This window comes from Cervus elaphus, chromosome X, assembly GCF_910594005.1.
Source record: "Cervus elaphus chromosome X, mCerEla1.1, whole genome shotgun sequence".
NCBI classification, from domain to species: domain Eukaryota; kingdom Metazoa; phylum Chordata; class Mammalia; order Artiodactyla; family Cervidae; genus Cervus; species Cervus elaphus.
The window spans coordinates 78,750,879-78,770,534 of NC_057848.1; the positions used below are offsets into that span (position 1 = coordinate 78,750,879).

Here is a 19,656-nt window from a genome sequence, read left to right on the forward strand (position 1 = left end):
TAACCCTGGCCAATAGTGCCCTAACCTGTGGGCTCACGGAGCACACGCAGCTCTGACACTAAAGATGAGAAGGGCCCACCCACCGCCTTCTGAAAGGATGTGACTCATAGTCCAGTGTCTGAGTGAGCACTCCAGTGAGAACAAACTCTGCATTGTGAACATCTGCAAGGAACAAAGATAAAACCTGTCAAACAGACGCACCTGCCCACACCCATGCATGCCAACACACAGCAGACAAATGAACATACCTATTCCTGTGGCAAAATACTCTTGACAAAAGTGAAAGTCATTTTCACAGGCTATTAAAATTATTTCTGACAAACTCTAAGGAAAAGAAAAGCAGATTCTTGGTTACTGAGCCTCATACATGACATTGATGCATTCAACAGTGTTTCACTTCTGTGCACCTTATCCTGTTTATGTTCCATGAGTTTCCTGATAGATGGTTTTTTAGACAACACTTCGCCTCCTGCACATTCCACAATCGCTTTCATGGTTGACAGACTTGGGCAGATCCCAGGAGTGATGTAAAAGTATTTTGCCTAAAAGTGAAAATATGTGTACTGGTTTCAAACTGAATCTTCAGTGTGCATAATTTCTCATTCTACCCAAGAATTTTGACAAAATGACTAATTTCATGGAGCTACACAGTAGTAGACCCCCCTAGTCCCCAACCTCAAGTGGGCCTGGTGGAACCCAGACATGGAATTTCAGAAATAAGCACTCTCATAAGCTAGGTGTGAACTATAATTATTAAAAAGTGGCTAGAACTTTAATTCCTGTAAGACATGAAGTATTCTGTGATAAGAGCAAGAATAAGAACATTTTTCACAATTTCTAAAGCTCAAATGGAGCACAAAATGATTTTGATGGTTAAAATTTTCTAACACCCTTACTCTTAAATGTACCAAAAGCACCATTTTGTTTTAAACTCCTCAAACGTTTAGAAAAACACAGACTATTTTAGGTAATGTACTCTTAACTCAATACGGAAAATCTCTTTGGATTCCTAAGTTGGCTCCTTAAGAGCAAAACAAACAAACAAACAAAAAACCTGCCTCTATTAATCTACTAAGCCACTGTTTGATACAAAAAAAATTTTCCAAACTGTCCTATCTTAGAAACATGTAAACACTGTAGTCTAGAATTATTAGACACATATTCAATTAATATTTTCTCAAGAATGGTCTCTATTTTCCAGCTGAATATATGTTTTATGAGAATAGTATTAATGTAAGTTGGTAAAAGCAAAAATAAAAATGTAAATCTCTTACACTCTATTCATAGCATACTCTTTGAACCCGGGTTATTTGTAATGCATCTCTCTCCATATTGATTCTCTTAGACACGGAACACACCCTAGAGGAGGCCTGACTGCACAGGGGGAGTGGGGAGAGCCCAGCTCTCTGAGTGCAAGCCGCCCACTCTGTCATGGTTGCCCAGCTGCAGCAGCTGATCTGAGCTCCAGTCCAGGTGTACCTTGAAAAGCGGAGAAACGTGGGCCCTCCTCAAGGACTCCTCCAAACTGAAGGAGAAAAGCACTTCAGCCTCTGCATCTCGGAGACTGTAGTTCTGCTCATCTGAAAAGGAAGACAGTACAGCCTCAGAAAGTGCCTGGCACTGGGGTACACCACATGTGACTGGCTCCAGGTGCCCCAGTGAGCCATGTGCTGGCATCCACCTGTGAAACCTGTGAATGAGTAAGTCTCCCAGATTATATTCCATTTACTTTCCTCCCAAAAACAGCCAGCCAGGCCAAAGACACTCTTCCTCCCTCCTGGATCAGTGTTTCTTAGCTTTTAAGAACAAATGTCCTGAAAGATGTCCATGGACCCTCCTCTCATCCCTGGTCAGCTCCCCACCTCCCCCTCAGCTGTAACTTCACACTGTTGGGGGGCCAGAGCACCCCAACCCAGACCCAGGTGAAGAGTGCCCATGTGGAGGGACAGGCTGGGAACCAGGTTCACGGCCAGCTTGTGCTCACAAGGACCAGTGACTTCAGAGCCACTGGACTCCAACTAAGTCGATTAGCCACATTTTACAGATGTACCAAAAACAAGTTCCTTTTATACACGTATAAGAACATCACTTTATAAAGAATGGTTTTACCAGATTTTGAGGATCTAAGAATTTTTAAATAATACCCAATTTTCCAAAAAGTAAAGATCACAAAATGTTTTCATCTTCTTATGAATACATCTCATTCAGAAAAGCATTTCATCATCATAACCAAACTAACAGTCCAGGGTCAGGCTGAGTCAGACGACACGCTGTAGGGCTGACAGGCCACATGCTGGGTATGTCACTTGCCCTTCTCTTTTTTAACAACACCTTAAAAATGAGAAAGCCATTCTCAGCTCAGAGAGCATAATTGCTGACTCCATCAGGCCACTCAGGAGACACTGAGATTTAACAACTGCTAGAAATGCAAGTCCATCAGCCACCAGCAGAAAAAGAAGGCACTACACTAGGTAAAAGAAGAAAAGAATGTCTAAAAAATGAAGTTAAGAAATGAACAAAGAAGTATTGTCATGCATGAAGTTACATACTTGAATGAAGTGATGTATCTGAAATGCTAGTTTCTACAGCAGAATGAAGATTGCTGTGCCTGCTGAAGAGCTGTGAGGGAGGACAGGAAGCAGTCCATGTTTAAGGTGAGAGATGACACTGAAATGAACACAGTAGCTACAACAACCCTGGGTTTCTAAGAGGAGAAGCTGAGTTACATTAACTTGGTCGGAGTTGTGGCAAGAGTCAAACTTTCCAGAGCGTGTAAAGGGCATGTGTATTCCAGGAAGAAATAACCTATACAATTGGTGTCTCAAACTATATAGATATAAATACAAAATGTCAAAATACCTCTCCCCCATGATAGGAAGCGTCCAGTCTTAAAGCTGTCAGAGCCCAGGCAGGGGCGGTGTGCTGCAGGGGTGGGAAGGCAGGGGTGGCCTATGGGGGCTGACTACATGGGACTCCTCCAGGAATGTATCATCCTGTATGTATCATCAGGGAAACAAGGCAGGGCTACAGAGCTCTTCCCCAGTACTTCCCGAATTACCACAACCTTCCTATTTCACAGTAAAATGCACAGATATCAAATGCCTCACTGGGACATGAAATAATTTGTTACTTATCCATTTAAATTCACAGAGTTAAAAAATGAACTTGATGTGTGCTGGGATGAAAATGGAGATAAATTTGAAGGCAAAAACCCTCCTAACTGGGCATCCAGTGCACAGGGTGCGGCTCGGCCACTTACCGATGAACTTCTGGCAATTGAAGCACTCCTCCAGCCACTCTGGGGTGACGATGTGCTTCACCACGGAAACGGCCATCAGGAACTTGACGGTCCGCTTCACCTTGCTGGAGATGAGGTGGGTGCACTTCTGTGCAGACTCGGCGACCTCCCCACCCAGGATCTGGAGCTTCTGGGGGCCGGGAACACAGAGCAGAGGTGAGACCATCTGGTCTGCAGAGCCGCCTGCCCACCCTCAGCCCGGGACTTGTCTAGACCATGAATGGGGCTCTCAGCCGCACAAGATGGTGAAAGCAGTGAAGCCAGACCTACACCACCATGCGAGCAAAGTGGAAACTGCAAGTGACAATGTACATTTCCCTAATCCGTGCCACACAAGTCAAGATTAAAGCAGGACCTCCACTGGACACCAGGAGGACACCCCTTTTAAGATGTAGAAAGCTCTGAGAACAAGGCAGCTCGATACACAAGGAGTGAACCTCCCAGGCTGTCTACGCCGAAGTGAGTATTGATAAGGCACGTTAAGACACAGTCTCTAAGAAATGATGACATAAAAATCGACTTAAGACATAGACATGTAAAAGATGATCTCTTTATACCCAATTTTAAAAGTAAAAAATAATTTATAGTAGCATTTATAATTATTTCTTTTCCTTAAAATAAATAAAGGAAATGTTTGAATCCCTGTGACACAGGTCAACTATACTTTAACCATCCCCTGCCCAGACACAAGCCCACAATCCCTCCTGGTGTTACTTCCAGAAGTGCATTTAATGTAAATAAATACAAATACACCTGTGATCCCTGGGCCCGCCCCACCAGAGAGAACAAGTCTTGAGAAGATGGTGGGTTCATTCAGGAAACCTGAAGGGGCAGAGCTACTCTCGTAAGCTAATGTCCTTATGAAAATGTTTTTTGTGCAGCTTTGCTAATGTTTGATTACAAGACTGCTTTTGGTCTCCTCACCTGAGTCATCCTAACAAGAAAGAACGCATCTAAGGAGGAAGTAGCAGCAAGAATGAGGCGGGAAAGCAATGATGTAATGATGACGCAGTTTATAAATAAACATGATGAACAACGTTACAACATGATATTCCTGATTACATGTTAACCTAATAAAACTGCTATCCTAAAGCAAGTATAAACAGAAAGGAACATTCATTAAAATCTTTATGCAAAATAGAAGGAAATTTCACCTTTATGTACTCTTGAACTTGAACAGACTCAAATCCAGTGAAAAGCACAAAAGGGGTCAGTTCCGGTGGTAATTTCTTGGAGGGAGGTGGAATATCTTCAATTCTATGAAACACACATAGAAAGAACAGCTGTTACTTCCCTAATATGTTCTTTACCAAACAAGATATTTTAATTTTAACAGCGTTAAGAAGCTCTGAGAGCTTTACCTGTGTGTGGTTTTCTGTTCTTAAAGGGAAAGTGCAGTGACTCACCTGCTCTTTCTTTCCCACCATTTATACAAAGTCACCCCAAAGGACTCTCACCTGGCACCCCTAGGGGAAGGGCTGATAAGGCACTACCCCCACCCCCCAGCCTGCACTGTCCCTGGGGGTCTGTGAGGGTGGAAGGGAGGGTTTCCAGGGCCCTCTGTGGTCCCCAGTCCCCCACCGTATCCCACAGGCCCCATCTCACCCCAGAAGCTCTGACGCAGAGCAAAGCTGGTAAACTCAAGCACACACTCTATATTAAACTTCTTTGCTTAAATTTGTTCAAGCCCTATTTTTAGCTTATATTTGAGACAGTCTTGAAATAAAAAAACCTGTAGTGTTTTAATGATGTATATAATCACATAATTAGGCTTTTGCTAAAGAATCCAACAATCCCTGGGTTGGGTGGCTGTGGGGACTGGAAGGAGGGGACTGAGGAGCAGGGAAGAGGCAAAGACCCTCACTCAATGCAGCTCAGAGGGTCTCTTGGCTCTAGTTAAACCATCGGCTTACCTCCACCAGGTGAGACCAGAACAAGTCTGACAACACCCCCGCCCCAGCCCCACAGAGGGGGCTCCATCCCCCATCCTGAACTGGGTCAGGGGTCGGACGTGGGCTCCCGGGCACACACTGAGGATGCCTAGAGCCAGGTTCCAGTCCCCCTGCCCCCGTCCCACCACAGCAGCTCGTTTCACACAATGGGGGTTCTGGCAAGATAGAAAAAAGATAAAACAGAAGATTGGACTTTTTTTTAATAAGAAAGGAAAAGACACTGGCTATTCCCTGTTTATCTCCAGTGATGAAACGAGACATGTCATGATACAGCTGCAATGCAAGCAGCACATCCTTCCAAGTCCTGGTGGTTTAGTCGCTCAGTCGTGCCCACCTCTTTGTGACCCCATGGACTGTAGCCTGCCCAACTCCTCTGTCCATGAGGATTCTCCGGGCAAGAATACTGGAGTGAGTAGCCATGCCTTCTTCCAGGGGATCTTCCCGACCCAGGGACTGAACCCATGTCTCATGTCACCTGAATTAGCAGGCGGGTTCCTTACCACTAGTGTCACCTGGAAAGCCCTTCCAAGTGAAAATCTTAGGGATTTCCCCAACTGCCACCATTTCCTAGAACAGACTGTAAAAGATCATCAACCATTAAAAAAACAAACAAACAAACAAACAAAAAAGGTGATTCTTCCTACCTGGCACTTTTGGAAGAAGGCTGGATATTAGTTACTTCATTCTGCTTCGGTTTGGGAGGTAGTCTTACACCCTGTAATTAACAGACGATTTACCTTAGTCAACCACCCCAGTAACACAGCAGCTTCTGAGTGCTTTCTACACATCTCACCACACACAAGAAACATTCCCCAAGGAACAACTGGCAGAGACCATGGGCACATGCAACTGTCCAGGGAGGCCCTGGTGCTGGCCACCCTCTCTATTCACCAGACCCAACAGTTCTTAAGATGTCTTCACCCCTCTCCTAGCACTTGTGATAGATTTAATCAACCTTGAACTTTTCAAAACACTTTTTACTTCAATTATTTTGTGTCTCAATGGAATCTGCAAAACACAATGATTGCAATTACACCCCTCCAGAAAGACAGAGGTTCCCCTATAAGGGTGCAGGACGGTCGGGTCACAGGACACTGGAGGGGAAGGCAGGCCTCTGATGGCCACTCTGTGTCCCGGGCACAGCGCCCATGCTCCTAAAACCAGCTGGAGGCCCTGACGTGCAGAGATGTGGAGCCCGATGGGGAGCCAGTGCCCCTAGTGGCCCCCACAGCCAGCTTCACACTGTGGCTGCTGCCCCCTCACCCCTTCCTTGCCTCTAACCCAGTCTTTCTTACACAAGCACACACATTTATGTTCTACTATGGGGAGCAACCACCTCTCCATCTGAGATAAGGGTGGAGATGACCCTCCCCCCCAAGTGAAAGGCAGCCCTACCAGAGCTGCCTACCAACCAACCCCTGGCACTCCAGTGCAGAACAGCCCATCCTGAAGGCAGCCCATCAGAGACCCCAGCCAGTGGCCTGGAAGTCCACTGCCACAGTGAAGCGCTGTGGTCAGGGCTGACACTCTGGCGCCCCAGTTCCCACCTCCTGAACACCACGGAAACACCCGGTCTCCCTGTATTCTGCTCTGCGGTTCTGTAAGCACTCACGTAGCCCTCTGAAGAAGTCATGGGGCTAACGTGTGTCATGTGACTGAGTAACTCCCAATATCATCAACGGAGAGGATAAAGACACAGGGTGCACTGAACAGCTTATGACAGGCGAAAAGATTCAGCCCTCATTGGTCATGACGGCCAATTACTAAGAGTTAGTTACAGATACAAGCATATCCCTACTTCTTTGTAACACAGTAAGTAAGGTGACTAACTTGACATACCATCAACAACTCTGCTGACACTTTCAACGGAACTCTCCAAGCATCTGAAGAGAGAAACAGGTTACTTTTCAGAAACACTATGTACATAAAGGAGCCCTTATCAATATAAAAGCCCTTTCAGGACACACACACACTATTATAAAACAGGTTAACAATAAGGACCTGCCATATAGCACAGGGAACTCTACTCCATACTCTGTAATAGCTACGTGGGAAAAGAATCTTTAAAAACAGTAGACATATGTACAAGTATGACTGATTCAGTTTGCTGCACACCTGAAACTAGCACAGCATTATAAACCAACCATATCCCAATAAAGAAATTAAAATGGAAGTGTATCAATAATAGCAGAAATGAGAAGCCTCTCCAGGTGTGGGTCATCCTGGACACAGAGTGGTTCGGGTGATGGCCTCCAACAAGGGGACCATAAGGACTATTCCTGAGTTTACAGGGAAGCCTGGCGGGGGCCGAGTGTTCCGTACGAGACAAAGCTGAGCAAACCAGCAGCCTGTGGCCCAGTGCAGGCACCGCCCACCTGCATGTGCTGAACCCCAGACAGTTCCGGGAGCCCCGTGGTCTGGCGTCCTAGAAACTGACTGTGAGGAGCACAGCACGTGGGGGTGGCGGCCCGGCTGGGCCCTCAAGGACATGTGTCCACCGAGGAAGGGCCTGGCGTCTGCACCAGGGCTTCAGAGTGGATGTCATAGCCAGGTCTGTCCCAGGGAAGCAGGCTGGCTGTGGCTCAAAAGCAGAAAGGGATTTCTTGCAACTGAGACCTTTAGGACCAGAACTGGATGGGCTCCTTCATGGAAGCACATGTTAAAGCAGCGTTCGAGCGACCACTTCCTGGAGTGATGCTCAGGTGGGTAAATGGTGTTAAGCACCATCTGGTGTACAGTCAGGGCAGTGGGCCTTCCTCGGGATCTGTGCAGCAGAAAGTGGGGGCAGGGGGGTGCCGTTTCTCACAGAGCAAGTTAAATGAGAGCTGGCTTGAAAGACAAGATCAAAAGGCTTTCTAGTGTTCCTTCCACTTCTGAGAGTCCATTAAAAAAAGCAAACAAAAATACAAGCCAACAAAACTTCTGGGCTCAGTGCAGTGGGAGACAGCGTGGAGAGGAAACAGGAGAGGAGATAAAAACCGATGTGACCCTGAAGCCAAGAGCAGTGTCTGGAGCCCCAGCCCACGGCCACAGGGAGTTGGCCTGCTTACCCAGAAGGTTCACCACCAGGTGTGGGGTCGGGGCGAAGGGGTCCTGCAGGCCAAAGGCGGTGTAGCAGCCATACTGTGTCTGCTGCAGGGCCTCGAAGTTCCCCAGCAGGATGTCCCCCAGCCACTTGACATTCACGCATGGGATCTGCCACTCTTTGGCTTTCTCATACTTTAAACCAGTTTGTCTTTTTTGGTTGGGGTCGGGGGGAGAGAAAACACATTCATTAGAGTTACCAGTGTTCAAATTTGTACTTCTGTTAACACAAACCAGCCCACACTTGCTCACACTGGACATGGCAGGGACGGTTCTGCAGAGCTGATCGGGCTGTAAGGAGGTGTCCATGTGATCATGAGATCATTGCCCACCCTCCTTTCACCTCACCACTGTCACCTAATTTGACTGCAGCCTCCTTAATCATATGATTTCATTCTTCTGCTAACATTACAACAAATATCACTGCCATTCTTTCAACAGACTCTGACGTCCACCATGGAACTCTGACAGACTGAGAGTTCCAGAACGGCCCTGTGCAGGCCGAGACAGAACCTCAGCTGACTGAGGGACCCTCAGAGGCCCTGTGCAGGCCGAGACAGAACCCTAGCTGACTGAGGGACCCCAAGAGATCCCATGTGGGCTGAGACAGAACCCCGACTGACTGAGGGACCCTTAGAGGCCCTGTGCGGGCAGAGATGGAACCCTGGCTGACTGAGGGACCCAGAGTGGTGCCAAGCAGGCTGAGGGCAGACGTGGCGGTGGCTGCGTTTACTCTCTGCAGATGAGGATGGTGTTGCTGCGGCACAGGTAGCCCGTGTACTTGGCACCTGCCAGGTACACCATTCACTTCAGGTCGTCCCTGTCGCTGTTGACGAACCCAGTCACAGAGATAATCTGGGGGGGAAAGGTCCAGTAAGGTCAAGATGTAATGATGGTTTAACCCAGTAGTATGACTCTTTCTTCTCCCTGTTGGTTGCGCTACAGACACACGTGTTTCCATTCCTCCTCCAGCATTGAGGGGCACTTGGCGACATCACCTCTGAGAATGCTGTCACTGCTGACAATGCTGCACATGAGACAGCAAGGGGGGACGGAAAGCAAACATACCAAATGGAGAATGCCTTCCTGTGTTAGCATAACACTGTTCCAATTATGTTAATGAAGTTACTTTACTAAGCCTATGAATATTGGTCAGTTCTTCTTTCTGATCCCGGTTTTGGGCTCATCTGACAGGGAGAACCAACAGGAGATGATGTCTGCCCAGCTGTGGCCACTTCTGGTGTCAGACACTTAATTGTAAAGTGAAAGTGAAGTCGTTCAGTCATGTCTGACTCTGCGACCCTATGAACTGTAGCCCTCCAGGCTCCTCTGTCCATGGGATCTTCCAGAAAAGGATACTGCAGTGGGTTGCCATTTCCTTCTCCAGTGGATCTTCCCAACCCAGGGATTGAACCCGGGTCTCCTGCATTGCAGGCAGGAGCCACCAGGGCGTAGGCATTTATTAAACAGTGTCAAAGACTTGGGGGAACCCGTTAAATGTCAGGAAGCTGTGACTGTGACAGGGGGACAGAGAAGGAAACAAGATGCTGATTCTGTTCAGGGAGGCAGGGAGAGCATTACATGCTGGGAGCACAGCTTGTCCCCCAGCAGGAAGGCCAGTGGAAAGTGCAGTGCCCGATGGGGCGGCACCAGCTTCTTCTTCTTCAGGACCATGTTCAGCCAGTGCGCCGTGATGCACCTCTTCCTCTCCTTTATCGCCTGCAAACACAACAATACGGGCCGGTCGTTGGGGGCTTTACTGCAGGTGACATACAGAACTGTAAGGCTGTGTAACTACAAGGTCATTTTTACTGGAAGTCCAATAAATATAGGAATTTCAGGAGCTTAGCACTCTATTTACTAAATTAATAAGCTACAACAGTGTCACAGGTTAACTTGAACACAACCTGAAACACAGGAACAAGAGCCAACCACGGGGAGGAGAGCTGACATCCCAGGAAATGACTTTAATCATGGAAAGAGATGACACTCCCAATCATCAGAATTCAAATTGCCCCATGAGAACACAGCGAGTTACGAAAACATAACTGCCCCTGAAGTTAAACGCGGGATGACCCTTACACGCTCTTTACCAGGCATTTCTCAGAGGCCATGTACCACATACACACTAACGGCAGTCAGTCTATGAACAAGAACCCATCAGAGAAGAACAGAAATGAGCCCTGAGGGGATGAGGGCAGGCCACACCGAGGGTGGGGCTGCTGGTCAGCAGCTCCGAGCGACCCTGCTCCCACCGCTCCATGTTCGGGTGGCCCTGCCGGGACGGACGGTGTCCACCTCCCCCTCATTAAGAACTTGCCTTTCCTCCCCAGTCCTCACAGACAGAGAAGCCGGGGGCCACAGAGGTGTCCACATGCCAAAGGTGGATGGAAACCAGTGAGAAGTGGTTTCCTGTCTTCAGAGGTGGGAGAAAGACCTTTCCAAGCATGACCGTCCCAGCATCTCTCAGAGCCCCCCAGTCCCAGAAGAGCTGAGCCCTCACCTGTGTGAACAGCCTGCTGACCTGACTCTCGCAGAGCAGGTGGGTGCAGCGGCTCGAGAACGTGGGGTCCACAGCTCCTCCATGTGTCTGGATGATCTGCACACACATGAGACCCATGGTCAGTCAGCTCCCATGCCCGGGGAAGAGGGACTTGTGATCTCCAGTCAGACAGCAGTTCACGAGACCCACCATGTATGTACACAGTGTATTTCCCAAAGTGTGAACGAACTATCAGTTATATCTATGGGCTTTCCCACCCAGCACTACACAGCAAAAATGAACTCTAAGCCCCGTTTCATCTGAACTTCTGGAGGAAGAGTGGGATGCTCTCTTTCTAAGACGGGGTGCTGTGGACGTTTTAGATAAACCAGCTGATCTGAGCTGTGGGGCGTCCCACGCCTCAGGGGGCCGGCTGAACCCCGACCCCCACCCCAGGTGCCATCCCCTGCTGGGACAGCGAGAAAGGTGTCAGACATCGCCAACTGGTCCCTGGGGCCAGAAGCACTGCCTTTAAGAAACTTTATTCTAAAAAGAAAAAAGAAAGCAAAGCAAGATGGAGTTAAATTCAGTTTCTGAATTTCTGAATTTTTTGATACTGTCCTGTATGCCAACTGCAGTGGTTACACGGTCGTGTGGCACTGAGGGGAACACCGTTACCAAAAGGGTGAGAACTTCTTGGGTTGGCAAAAAAGTTCCTTTGATTTTTTTTTAACTAAAAGATATATTTTTTATCTGCCCCAAGAACTTTACTGAACAAGGAGGGTATTCACTGTTTTGTTCCACTACCGTCTGCCATTTTTCAGGCAACTTCATAATTCCATTTTCCCAAGACTTTTTATCTTTCTGAGCAAAGAACTGTTCCAGGTGCCTTTTACAGTCTTCCAGACAATTAATTTTTTTTTCCAGTAAGGGAATTTTGTAAAGACCAAAATAAACAGAAATTCAAAGGTGCCATGTTTGGTGAATACGGTGGATGAATCAGAACTTTCCAGACAAGCTTTAACAGTTTTTGCCTGGTCATCAAACATCAACAAAACATGCAGTCTTGAGTTATCTTGATGGAAGAGTGTGAGTTTTCTGTTGGTTAATTCTGGGTGCTTTTCATCAAGGGCTGCTTTCAGATGGTCTAATCAGGAGGAGTACTTGTTGGAATTAATCATTTGGTTTTCCAGAAGGAGCTCACAACAGAGGACTTCCTTCCATTCCTTCCATATACACAATACCACCTTCTTTGGTGTGGTTGGTGGTAGTTCATTTCACTTGTCCCAAATCTCTTCTGTTCATTATTTTACAGTATCTTTTCATCGCTGGTCACAATTTGTTTTAAAAACAAAACATTTTTTGTTATGTTTCAGTAGAGAACTACATATGGAAAAATAGTCAGGAAGGCTTTTTTGCTTCTCTTTTGTGAAACCCAAACATCAAAGTAATGAACACAGCCAAGCTGGTTCAATTCATTCTCAGTGCTGGATTTAGATGTTCTGAGTATGTCGGCTATCTCACTTGTGGTATAATGTTGACTGTTCTCAGCTAACATCTCGATTTGATTGCTATCAACTTCAACGGGTCTACCCAGCTGAGGGGCACCGTCCAGCAAGAAACCTCCAGCAGGAAACTTTGCAAAGCACTTCTGGCACGTTTGATCAGTCACAGCACCTTCTCCATACACTGGACAAAGATCTCTTTTTTTTCTTTTCAGTTGTGTTTTTACCTTTCTTTAATTAATTAAGCATAATATGCCTGAAATATTCCTTTGTTTCTTTCATCTTCAATATTAAAATGGCTACACAGAAATTCACCAATTTTGATAACTATTTAAAAGAATGCACACTGATAAGACAGCTGTCACAGAACAATCTAACAAAATTGTTTTGCATGAAGTTAAAGTCAATTAAGTGCTATCAAAGCCATCTTACAGTAAAAACAAATGAGCTTCTTGGCCAACCCAGTGGTTATAGGCGTAGGTACACGTGTATGTGTGTGCACAGGTACATGTATCTTAGTGACCTCACCCTTTTCCAGGTGGCCAGCAGCTGCTTGTCAGACACCTGCTCTGGATAATCCACGATTGCAAACACACATCCCAGGAAGAAGCCTTCTTCTGGGACTAGAACAGAATTATACAAGGAAAATGAATTAGAACCCCCATTCTGTGAATGTGTGCACAAAACATGAAAAAGTTCAGAGTTGGATGTGAATTTATGAAGTTAGTCATGCTTTCCCATGATGTCTCCACCAGTAGTCTGAGGACCTCTGCAAAAGGTCCTACAAATACAGCTGCTACAAATGGAGCTACTCAATCACCAATATTACGTGATTCAAAACTGGGAGCCACCAGAGTTTATGTCTGGGTCCCGAGTGCTCCGAGTGGTTCTTGAGACAGCCCACCATTCCAAGGACATCGGTGTTCACTTCAGGGTAGGGACGGAGGCCCAAACCACCGGAGAAGCCTAACAATTCCTAACTATAGCTCCTATTTTCTAAGTATTACCCTGACATGAATCCTTAGCCTGCCCTCAAACGCTCTCAGAGAAGGTACAAGGGTTTCAGGAGAGGGAAAGACAGAGATGCATATTACTAATTCTCCACTGCTGGGTCATGTCCAAACAGCGGGGGCTGAGCCTGTGCCTGGGTGGCGGGGTCTTCAGGGCCTGGGCCATCGGGCCAGGTGGCTGTACCGTCGGCGTCAACTGCATCTGCTGCTGCAAGTGGGCAAGCTGCTGCTGCAGGGGCAGCTGGGGCTGCTGGGGGAACTGGTGCAGGTGGGCCTGTGGTGGCTGGAATGGGTACAGTGGGGGTGGAGAGTAGGGCTGCTGCAGCAGGTGCCACTGCTGGAACTGCAGGAGCTGCTGGGACTGCAGGTACAGGATGGGGTGCGGGGCTGGGGCTGGCTCTAGGGCCACCTTCACCTGGCTGAGCAGCACCATGCTCAAGGGGCCCTGCTGGCCTTGGTTCACCTGCTGCTCCAGCGTCTTCATCGGCACCGAGAGGGACTGCAGGATCTGGAAGCAGAGATCAGGCAAGGTCGTGTCAATAGCTGTGCCCTCAACTCACAGGCCCCTCAGAGAGCAGAGCAGCACACCCTACACGCCGTGGGCTAACTCTCAACAGCAGGAGGTTTCAGACACACCCATGGTCCCCCCATGTGCATACACACTGCCAGCTCACTGAAGTGAACATACTCATACTTGAGACCTCTTCACCAAAACGTGAAACGGAGTAAGTAAGTAAAATGGAAGAGGCTACTGAATGGACATGGGCAGATATACACCCTGGAGTGGCTGATTCGCTCCAGAGCAGAAGGACTGGAGTGGGAGATGTATGCTGTTCTGTCCCGCTGACCCCCACAGTCCTGCTGTAAGCCCAATGCCCCGCCATGCCCCGCCTCACCTGGGCCATATAGCCTGCCCAAGCGTCCCTCCCACAGCTGCCGTTTCCCAACAAAGGGTCCAGAGGATGCCAAGACCCCACCTGCATGAAGGCACAGGACTCTGCAATGGTGGACGGCAGCCACCAGCCATCCCTGTCTGTGGCCGCCCTGCTCCGCCACACACACAAGGGACAGGAGAGACCCAGCCCCAGGGCTGTGCATGCGGGTAGCCTTCCCCAGGTCAGAGGCCCATGCGCAGCTGTCCATTCCCCGTTCTCAGGGTGAGGTGGGACCCTGCACACACACTGGACAGAAGACCACAGGCTGGAGCTCACACAGGCCATGGTCAAGAGTATGTGAACCAAGAACTTCCAAATGTTCAAGATGAAGGCAGAGGAAGCAGACATCAAATTGCCAACATCCACTGGATCATAGAAAAAGCAAAAGAATTCCAGAAAAAACATCTACTTCTACTTTACTGACTACGCCAAAGATTCTGACTGCGTGGATCACAACAAACTGTGGAAAATTCTTAAAGGGATGGGAATACCAGACCACTGTACCTGCCTCCTGAGAAATCTGTATGCAGGTCAAGAAGCAACAGTTAGAACTGGACATGGAACAATGGATTGGTTCAAAATTGGGAAAGGAGTATGTCAAGGCCATAAATTGTCACACTGCTTATTTAACTTATATGCAGAGTACATTATGTGAAATGCTGGGCAGGATGACTCAAAAGGTGGAATCAAAATTGCTGGGAAAATATCAATAACCTTAGATATGCAGATGGACACCACTCTTATGGCAGAAAGCAAAGATCTAAAGAGCCTCTTGATGAAAGTGAAACAGGAGAGTGGAAAAGTTGACTTTAAACTCAACATTCAAAAAACTGAGATCATGGCATCCAATCCCATCACTTCATGGCAAATAGATGGGGAAACAACAGAAGCAGTGAGAGACTATTTTTGGGGGCTCCAAAATCATTGCAGATGGTGACTGCAGCCATGAAATTAAAATATGCTTACTCCTTGGAAGAAAAGCTATAACTAACATAGACAGCATATTAAAAAGCAGAGACATTCTTTTACAGACAAAGATCTGTAAAGTGAAAGCTATGATTTTTCCAGTAGTCATGTATGGATGGGCAAGTTGGACTATAAAGCAAGCTAAGCATTGAAGAATTATTGCTTTTGTACTGTGGTGTTGGAGAAGACTCTTGAGAGTCCCTCGGGCTGCAAGGAGATCCATCTAGTCCATCCTATAGGAAATCAGTCCTGAATATTCATTGGAAGGACTGATGTTGAAACTGAAACTTCAATACTTTGGCCACCTGATACAAATAAGTGACTCATCTGAAAAGACCCTGATGCTGGAAAGACTGAAGGCGGGAGCAGTAGGGGCTGACAGAGAATGAGATGGTTGGATGGCATCACAGACTCAATGGACATGAGTTTGAGTAAACTCCGGGAGCTGGTGATGGACAGGGAGTCCTTGGCGTGCTGCAGTCCATGGGGTCGCAAAGAGTAGGACATGACTGAGCGACTGAAATGAACTGAACTGATCTCCCTCCCAATACAACTGAATAAGCAAGCCTAAATAAGTGACCACCTTTGCCCCCTTGTGTCAAGGTGGAAATTAGACACTGAATAGACTTGCAAACAGAGGAAGCCAAAATAAACAAAGAGGGAACCGCTCTGGAAGTGACAGGTGCAACAGATTAAAACCCTGCAGTTAGCACTGACTACCCAGAAGTGTGGCCGTGAGGAGCTACCCCTCGCCCAAAGTCAGGGGTACTGACCAAGAGCACCAGGCTGTGACAGTGCAGGAGCAGCAGCTGAGAGGAGCTTCCCCATGCCCGAGGTCAGGGGCAGGGGTCGAGAAGAGATACCACATGCCCGAGGTCAGGGGCGGCGGCAAAGAGGAACTACCCCACCCCAGAGGTCAGGGGCCCCGCCCGAGAGGAGCTACCCCACCTCCAAGGAGCGGCTGCTGCATGGGCACAGGAGGGCCGAGAGGAGCTACTCCACGTTCAAGGTCAGGAGGGGCAGCCTTGTGAAGATACCCCTCCTCCAAGGTAAGGAGTAGTGGCTGTGCTTTGCTGGAGCAGCCGTGAAGAGATACCTCACGTCCAAGGTAAGAGAAACCCAAGTAAGACGGTAGGTGTTGTGAGAGGGCATCAGAGGGCAAACACACTAAAACCAAAGTCACAGAAAACTAGCCAATCTGATTACAGGACCACAGTCATGTCTAACTCAATGAAACTAAGTCATGCCGTGTGGGGCCACCCAAGACATTCAGGTCATGGTGGAGAGGTCTGACAGAATGTGGTCCACTGGAGAAGGGAATGGCAAACCACTTCAGTATTCTTGCCTTGAGAACCCCATGATCAGTATGAGAAGGCAAAATGATAGGATTCTGAAAGAGGAACTCCCCAGGTCGGTAGGTGCCCAATATGCTACTGGAGATCAGTGGAGAAATAACTCCAGAAAGAATGAAGGGATGGAGCCAAAGCAAAAACAATGCCCAGTTGTGGATGGGACTGGTGATAGAAGCAAGGTCCGATGCTATAAAGAGTAATATTGCATAGGAACCTGGAATGTTAGGTCCATGAATCAAGGCAAATTGGAAGTGGTCAAACAGGAGATGGCCAGAGTGAATGTCGACATTCTAGGAATCAGCAAACTAAAATGGACTGGAATGGGTGAATTTAACTCAGATGACCATTATATCTACTACTGTGGGCAGGAATCCCTTAGAAGAAATGGAGTAGCCATCATGGTCAACAAAAGAGTCCAAAATGCAGTACTTGGATGCAATCTCAAAAATGACAAAATGACCTCTGTTCGTTTCCAAGGCAAATCATTCAATATCTCCGTAATCCAAGCCTATGCCCCAACCAGTAATGCTGAAGAAGCAGAAGTTGAACGGTTCTTTGAAGATCTACAAGACCTTTTAGAACTAACACCCAAAAAAGATGTCCTTTTCATTATAGGGGACTGGAATGTAAAAGTAGGAGGTCAAGAAACACCTGGAGTAACAGGCAAATTTGGCCTTGGAGTACGGAATGAAGCAGGGCAAAGGCTAATAGAGTTTTGCCAAGAGAACGCACTGGTCATAGCAAACACCCTCTTCCAACAACACAAGAGAAGACTCTACACATGGACATCACCAGATGGTCAGCACTGAAATCAGATTGATTATATTCTTTGCAGCCAAAGATGGAGAAACTCTATACAGTCAGCAAAAACAAAACCAGGAGCTGACCGTGGCTCAGATCATGAATTCCTTATTGCCAAATTCAGACTTAAACTGAAGAAAGTAGGGATAACCACTAGATCATTCAGGTATGACCTAAATCAAATCCCTTATGACTATACAGTGGAAGTTAGAAATAGATTTAAGGGACTAGATCTGATAGACAGAGCGCCTGATGAACTATGGACGGATGTTCATGACATTGTATAGGAGACAGGGATCAAGACCATCCCCATGGGAAATAAATGCAAAAAGGCAAAATGGTTGTCTCAGGAGGCCTTATAAACAGCTGTGAAAAGAAGAGAAGCGAAAAGCAAAGGAAAAAATGAAAGATATTCCCATTTGAATGTAGAGTTCCAAAGAATAGCCAGGAGAGATAAGAAAGCCTTCCTCAGCTATCAGTGCAAAGAAACAGAGGAAAACAACAGAATGGGAAAGACTAGAGATCTCTTCAAGAAAATCAGAGATAGCGAGGGAACATTTCATGCAAAAATGGGCTCAATAAAGGACAGAAATGGTATGGACCTAACAGAGGCAGAAGATATTAAGAAGAGGTGGCAAAAATACACAGAAGAACTATACAAAAAAGATCTTCATGACCCAGATAATCACAATGGTCTGATCACTCACCTAGAGCCAGACATCCTGGAATGTCAAGTCAAGTGGGCCTTAGAAGGCATCACTATGAACAAAGCTAGTGGATGTGATGGAATTCCAGTTGAGCTATTTAAAATCCTGAAAGATGATGCTGTCAAAGTGCTGCACTCAATATGCCAGCAAATTTGGAAACTTCAGCAGTGGCAACAGGACTAGAAAAGGTCAGTTCTCATTCCAATCCCTAAGAAAGGCAATCCCAAAGAATGCTCAAACTACCACACAATTGCACTCATCTCAAACACTAGTAAGGTAATGCTCAAAATTCTCCAAGCCAGGCTTCAGCAATACGTGAACCGAGAACTTCCAGATGTTCAAGCTGGTTTTAGAAAAGTCAGAGGAACCAGAGATCAAATTGCCAATAGCCACTGGATCATCAAAAAAGCAAGAGAGTTCCATAAAAACATCTATTTCTGCTTTATAGACTATGCCAAAGCCTTCGACTGTGTGGATCACAATAAACTGTGGAAAATTCTGAAGAAGATGGGAATACCAGACCACCTGACCTGCCTCTTGAGACACCTGTATGCAGGTCAGGAAGCAACAGTTAGAACTGGACGTGGAACAACAGACTGGTTCCAAATAGGAAAAGGAGTACGTCAAGGTTGTATATTGTCACCCTGCTTTTTTAACTTATATGCAGAGTACATGATGAGAAACGCTGGGATGGAAAAAGCACAAGCTGGAATAAAGATTGCCAGGAGAATTATCAATAACCTCAGATATGCAGATGACACCACCCTTATGTCAGAAAGTGAAGAAGAACTAAAGAGCCTCTTGATGAAAGTGAAAGAGGAGAGAGAAAAAGTTGGCTTAAAGCTCAACATTCAGAAAACTAAGATCATGGCATCTGGTCCCATCACTCCATGGCAAATAGATGCAGAAACAGTGGAAACAGAGTCAGACTTTATTTTGGGGTGCTCCAAAATCACTGCAGATGGTGATTGCAGCCATGAAATTAAAAGACACTTACTCCTTGGAAGGAAAGTTATGACCAACCTAGACAGCATATTACAAAGCAGAGACATTACTTTGCCAACAAAGGTCTGTCTAGTCAGGGCTATCGTTTCTCCAGGGGCCTGTATGGGTGTGACAGTTGTACTGTGAAGAAAGCTGAGTGCCGAAAAATGGATGCTTTTGAATTGTGGTGCTGGAGAAGACTCTTGAGAGTCCCCTTTGACTGTAAGGAAATCAAACAAGTCCATCCTAAAGGAAATCAGTCCTGAATATTCATTGGAAGGACTGATGCTCAAGCTGAAATTCCAATAATTTGGCCAACTGATGGGAAGAACTGACTCACTGGAAAAGTCCCTAATGCTGGGAAAGACTGAAGGCAGGAGGTGAGGGGGAAGACAGAGGATGAGATGTTTGGATGGCATCACCCACTCGATGGACATGAGTTTGAGCAGGCTCCAGGAGTTGGTGATGGATAGGGAAGCCTGGTGTCCTACAATCCATGGGGTCACAAAGAGTCAGACACGACTGACTGACTGAACTGAACGGACTGACACAAACATATAAAATACTAATACAGCTTCAA

The 19,656-nt window shown here is 46.8% G+C and overlaps 1 protein-coding gene across 1 annotated transcript; it reads right to left on the bottom strand.

Moving 5' to 3' along the window:
• Positions 1-14,551, bottom strand: LOC122690387 (PAX-interacting protein 1-like). Its single transcript, XM_043897402.1, is given in 16 exon segments — positions 1-162; positions 249-324; positions 408-542; positions 1,480-1,580; positions 3,260-3,428; positions 4,453-4,555; positions 5,895-5,965; positions 7,090-7,133; positions 8,301-8,485; positions 9,068-9,189; positions 9,916-10,053; positions 10,838-10,933; positions 12,850-12,944; positions 13,420-13,467; positions 13,470-13,839; positions 14,228-14,551. Coding segments are annotated over 16 exon segments (2,181 nt in total). The 3' UTR covers positions 1-58.
• Positions 14,552-19,656: the final 5,105 nt, after the last annotated feature.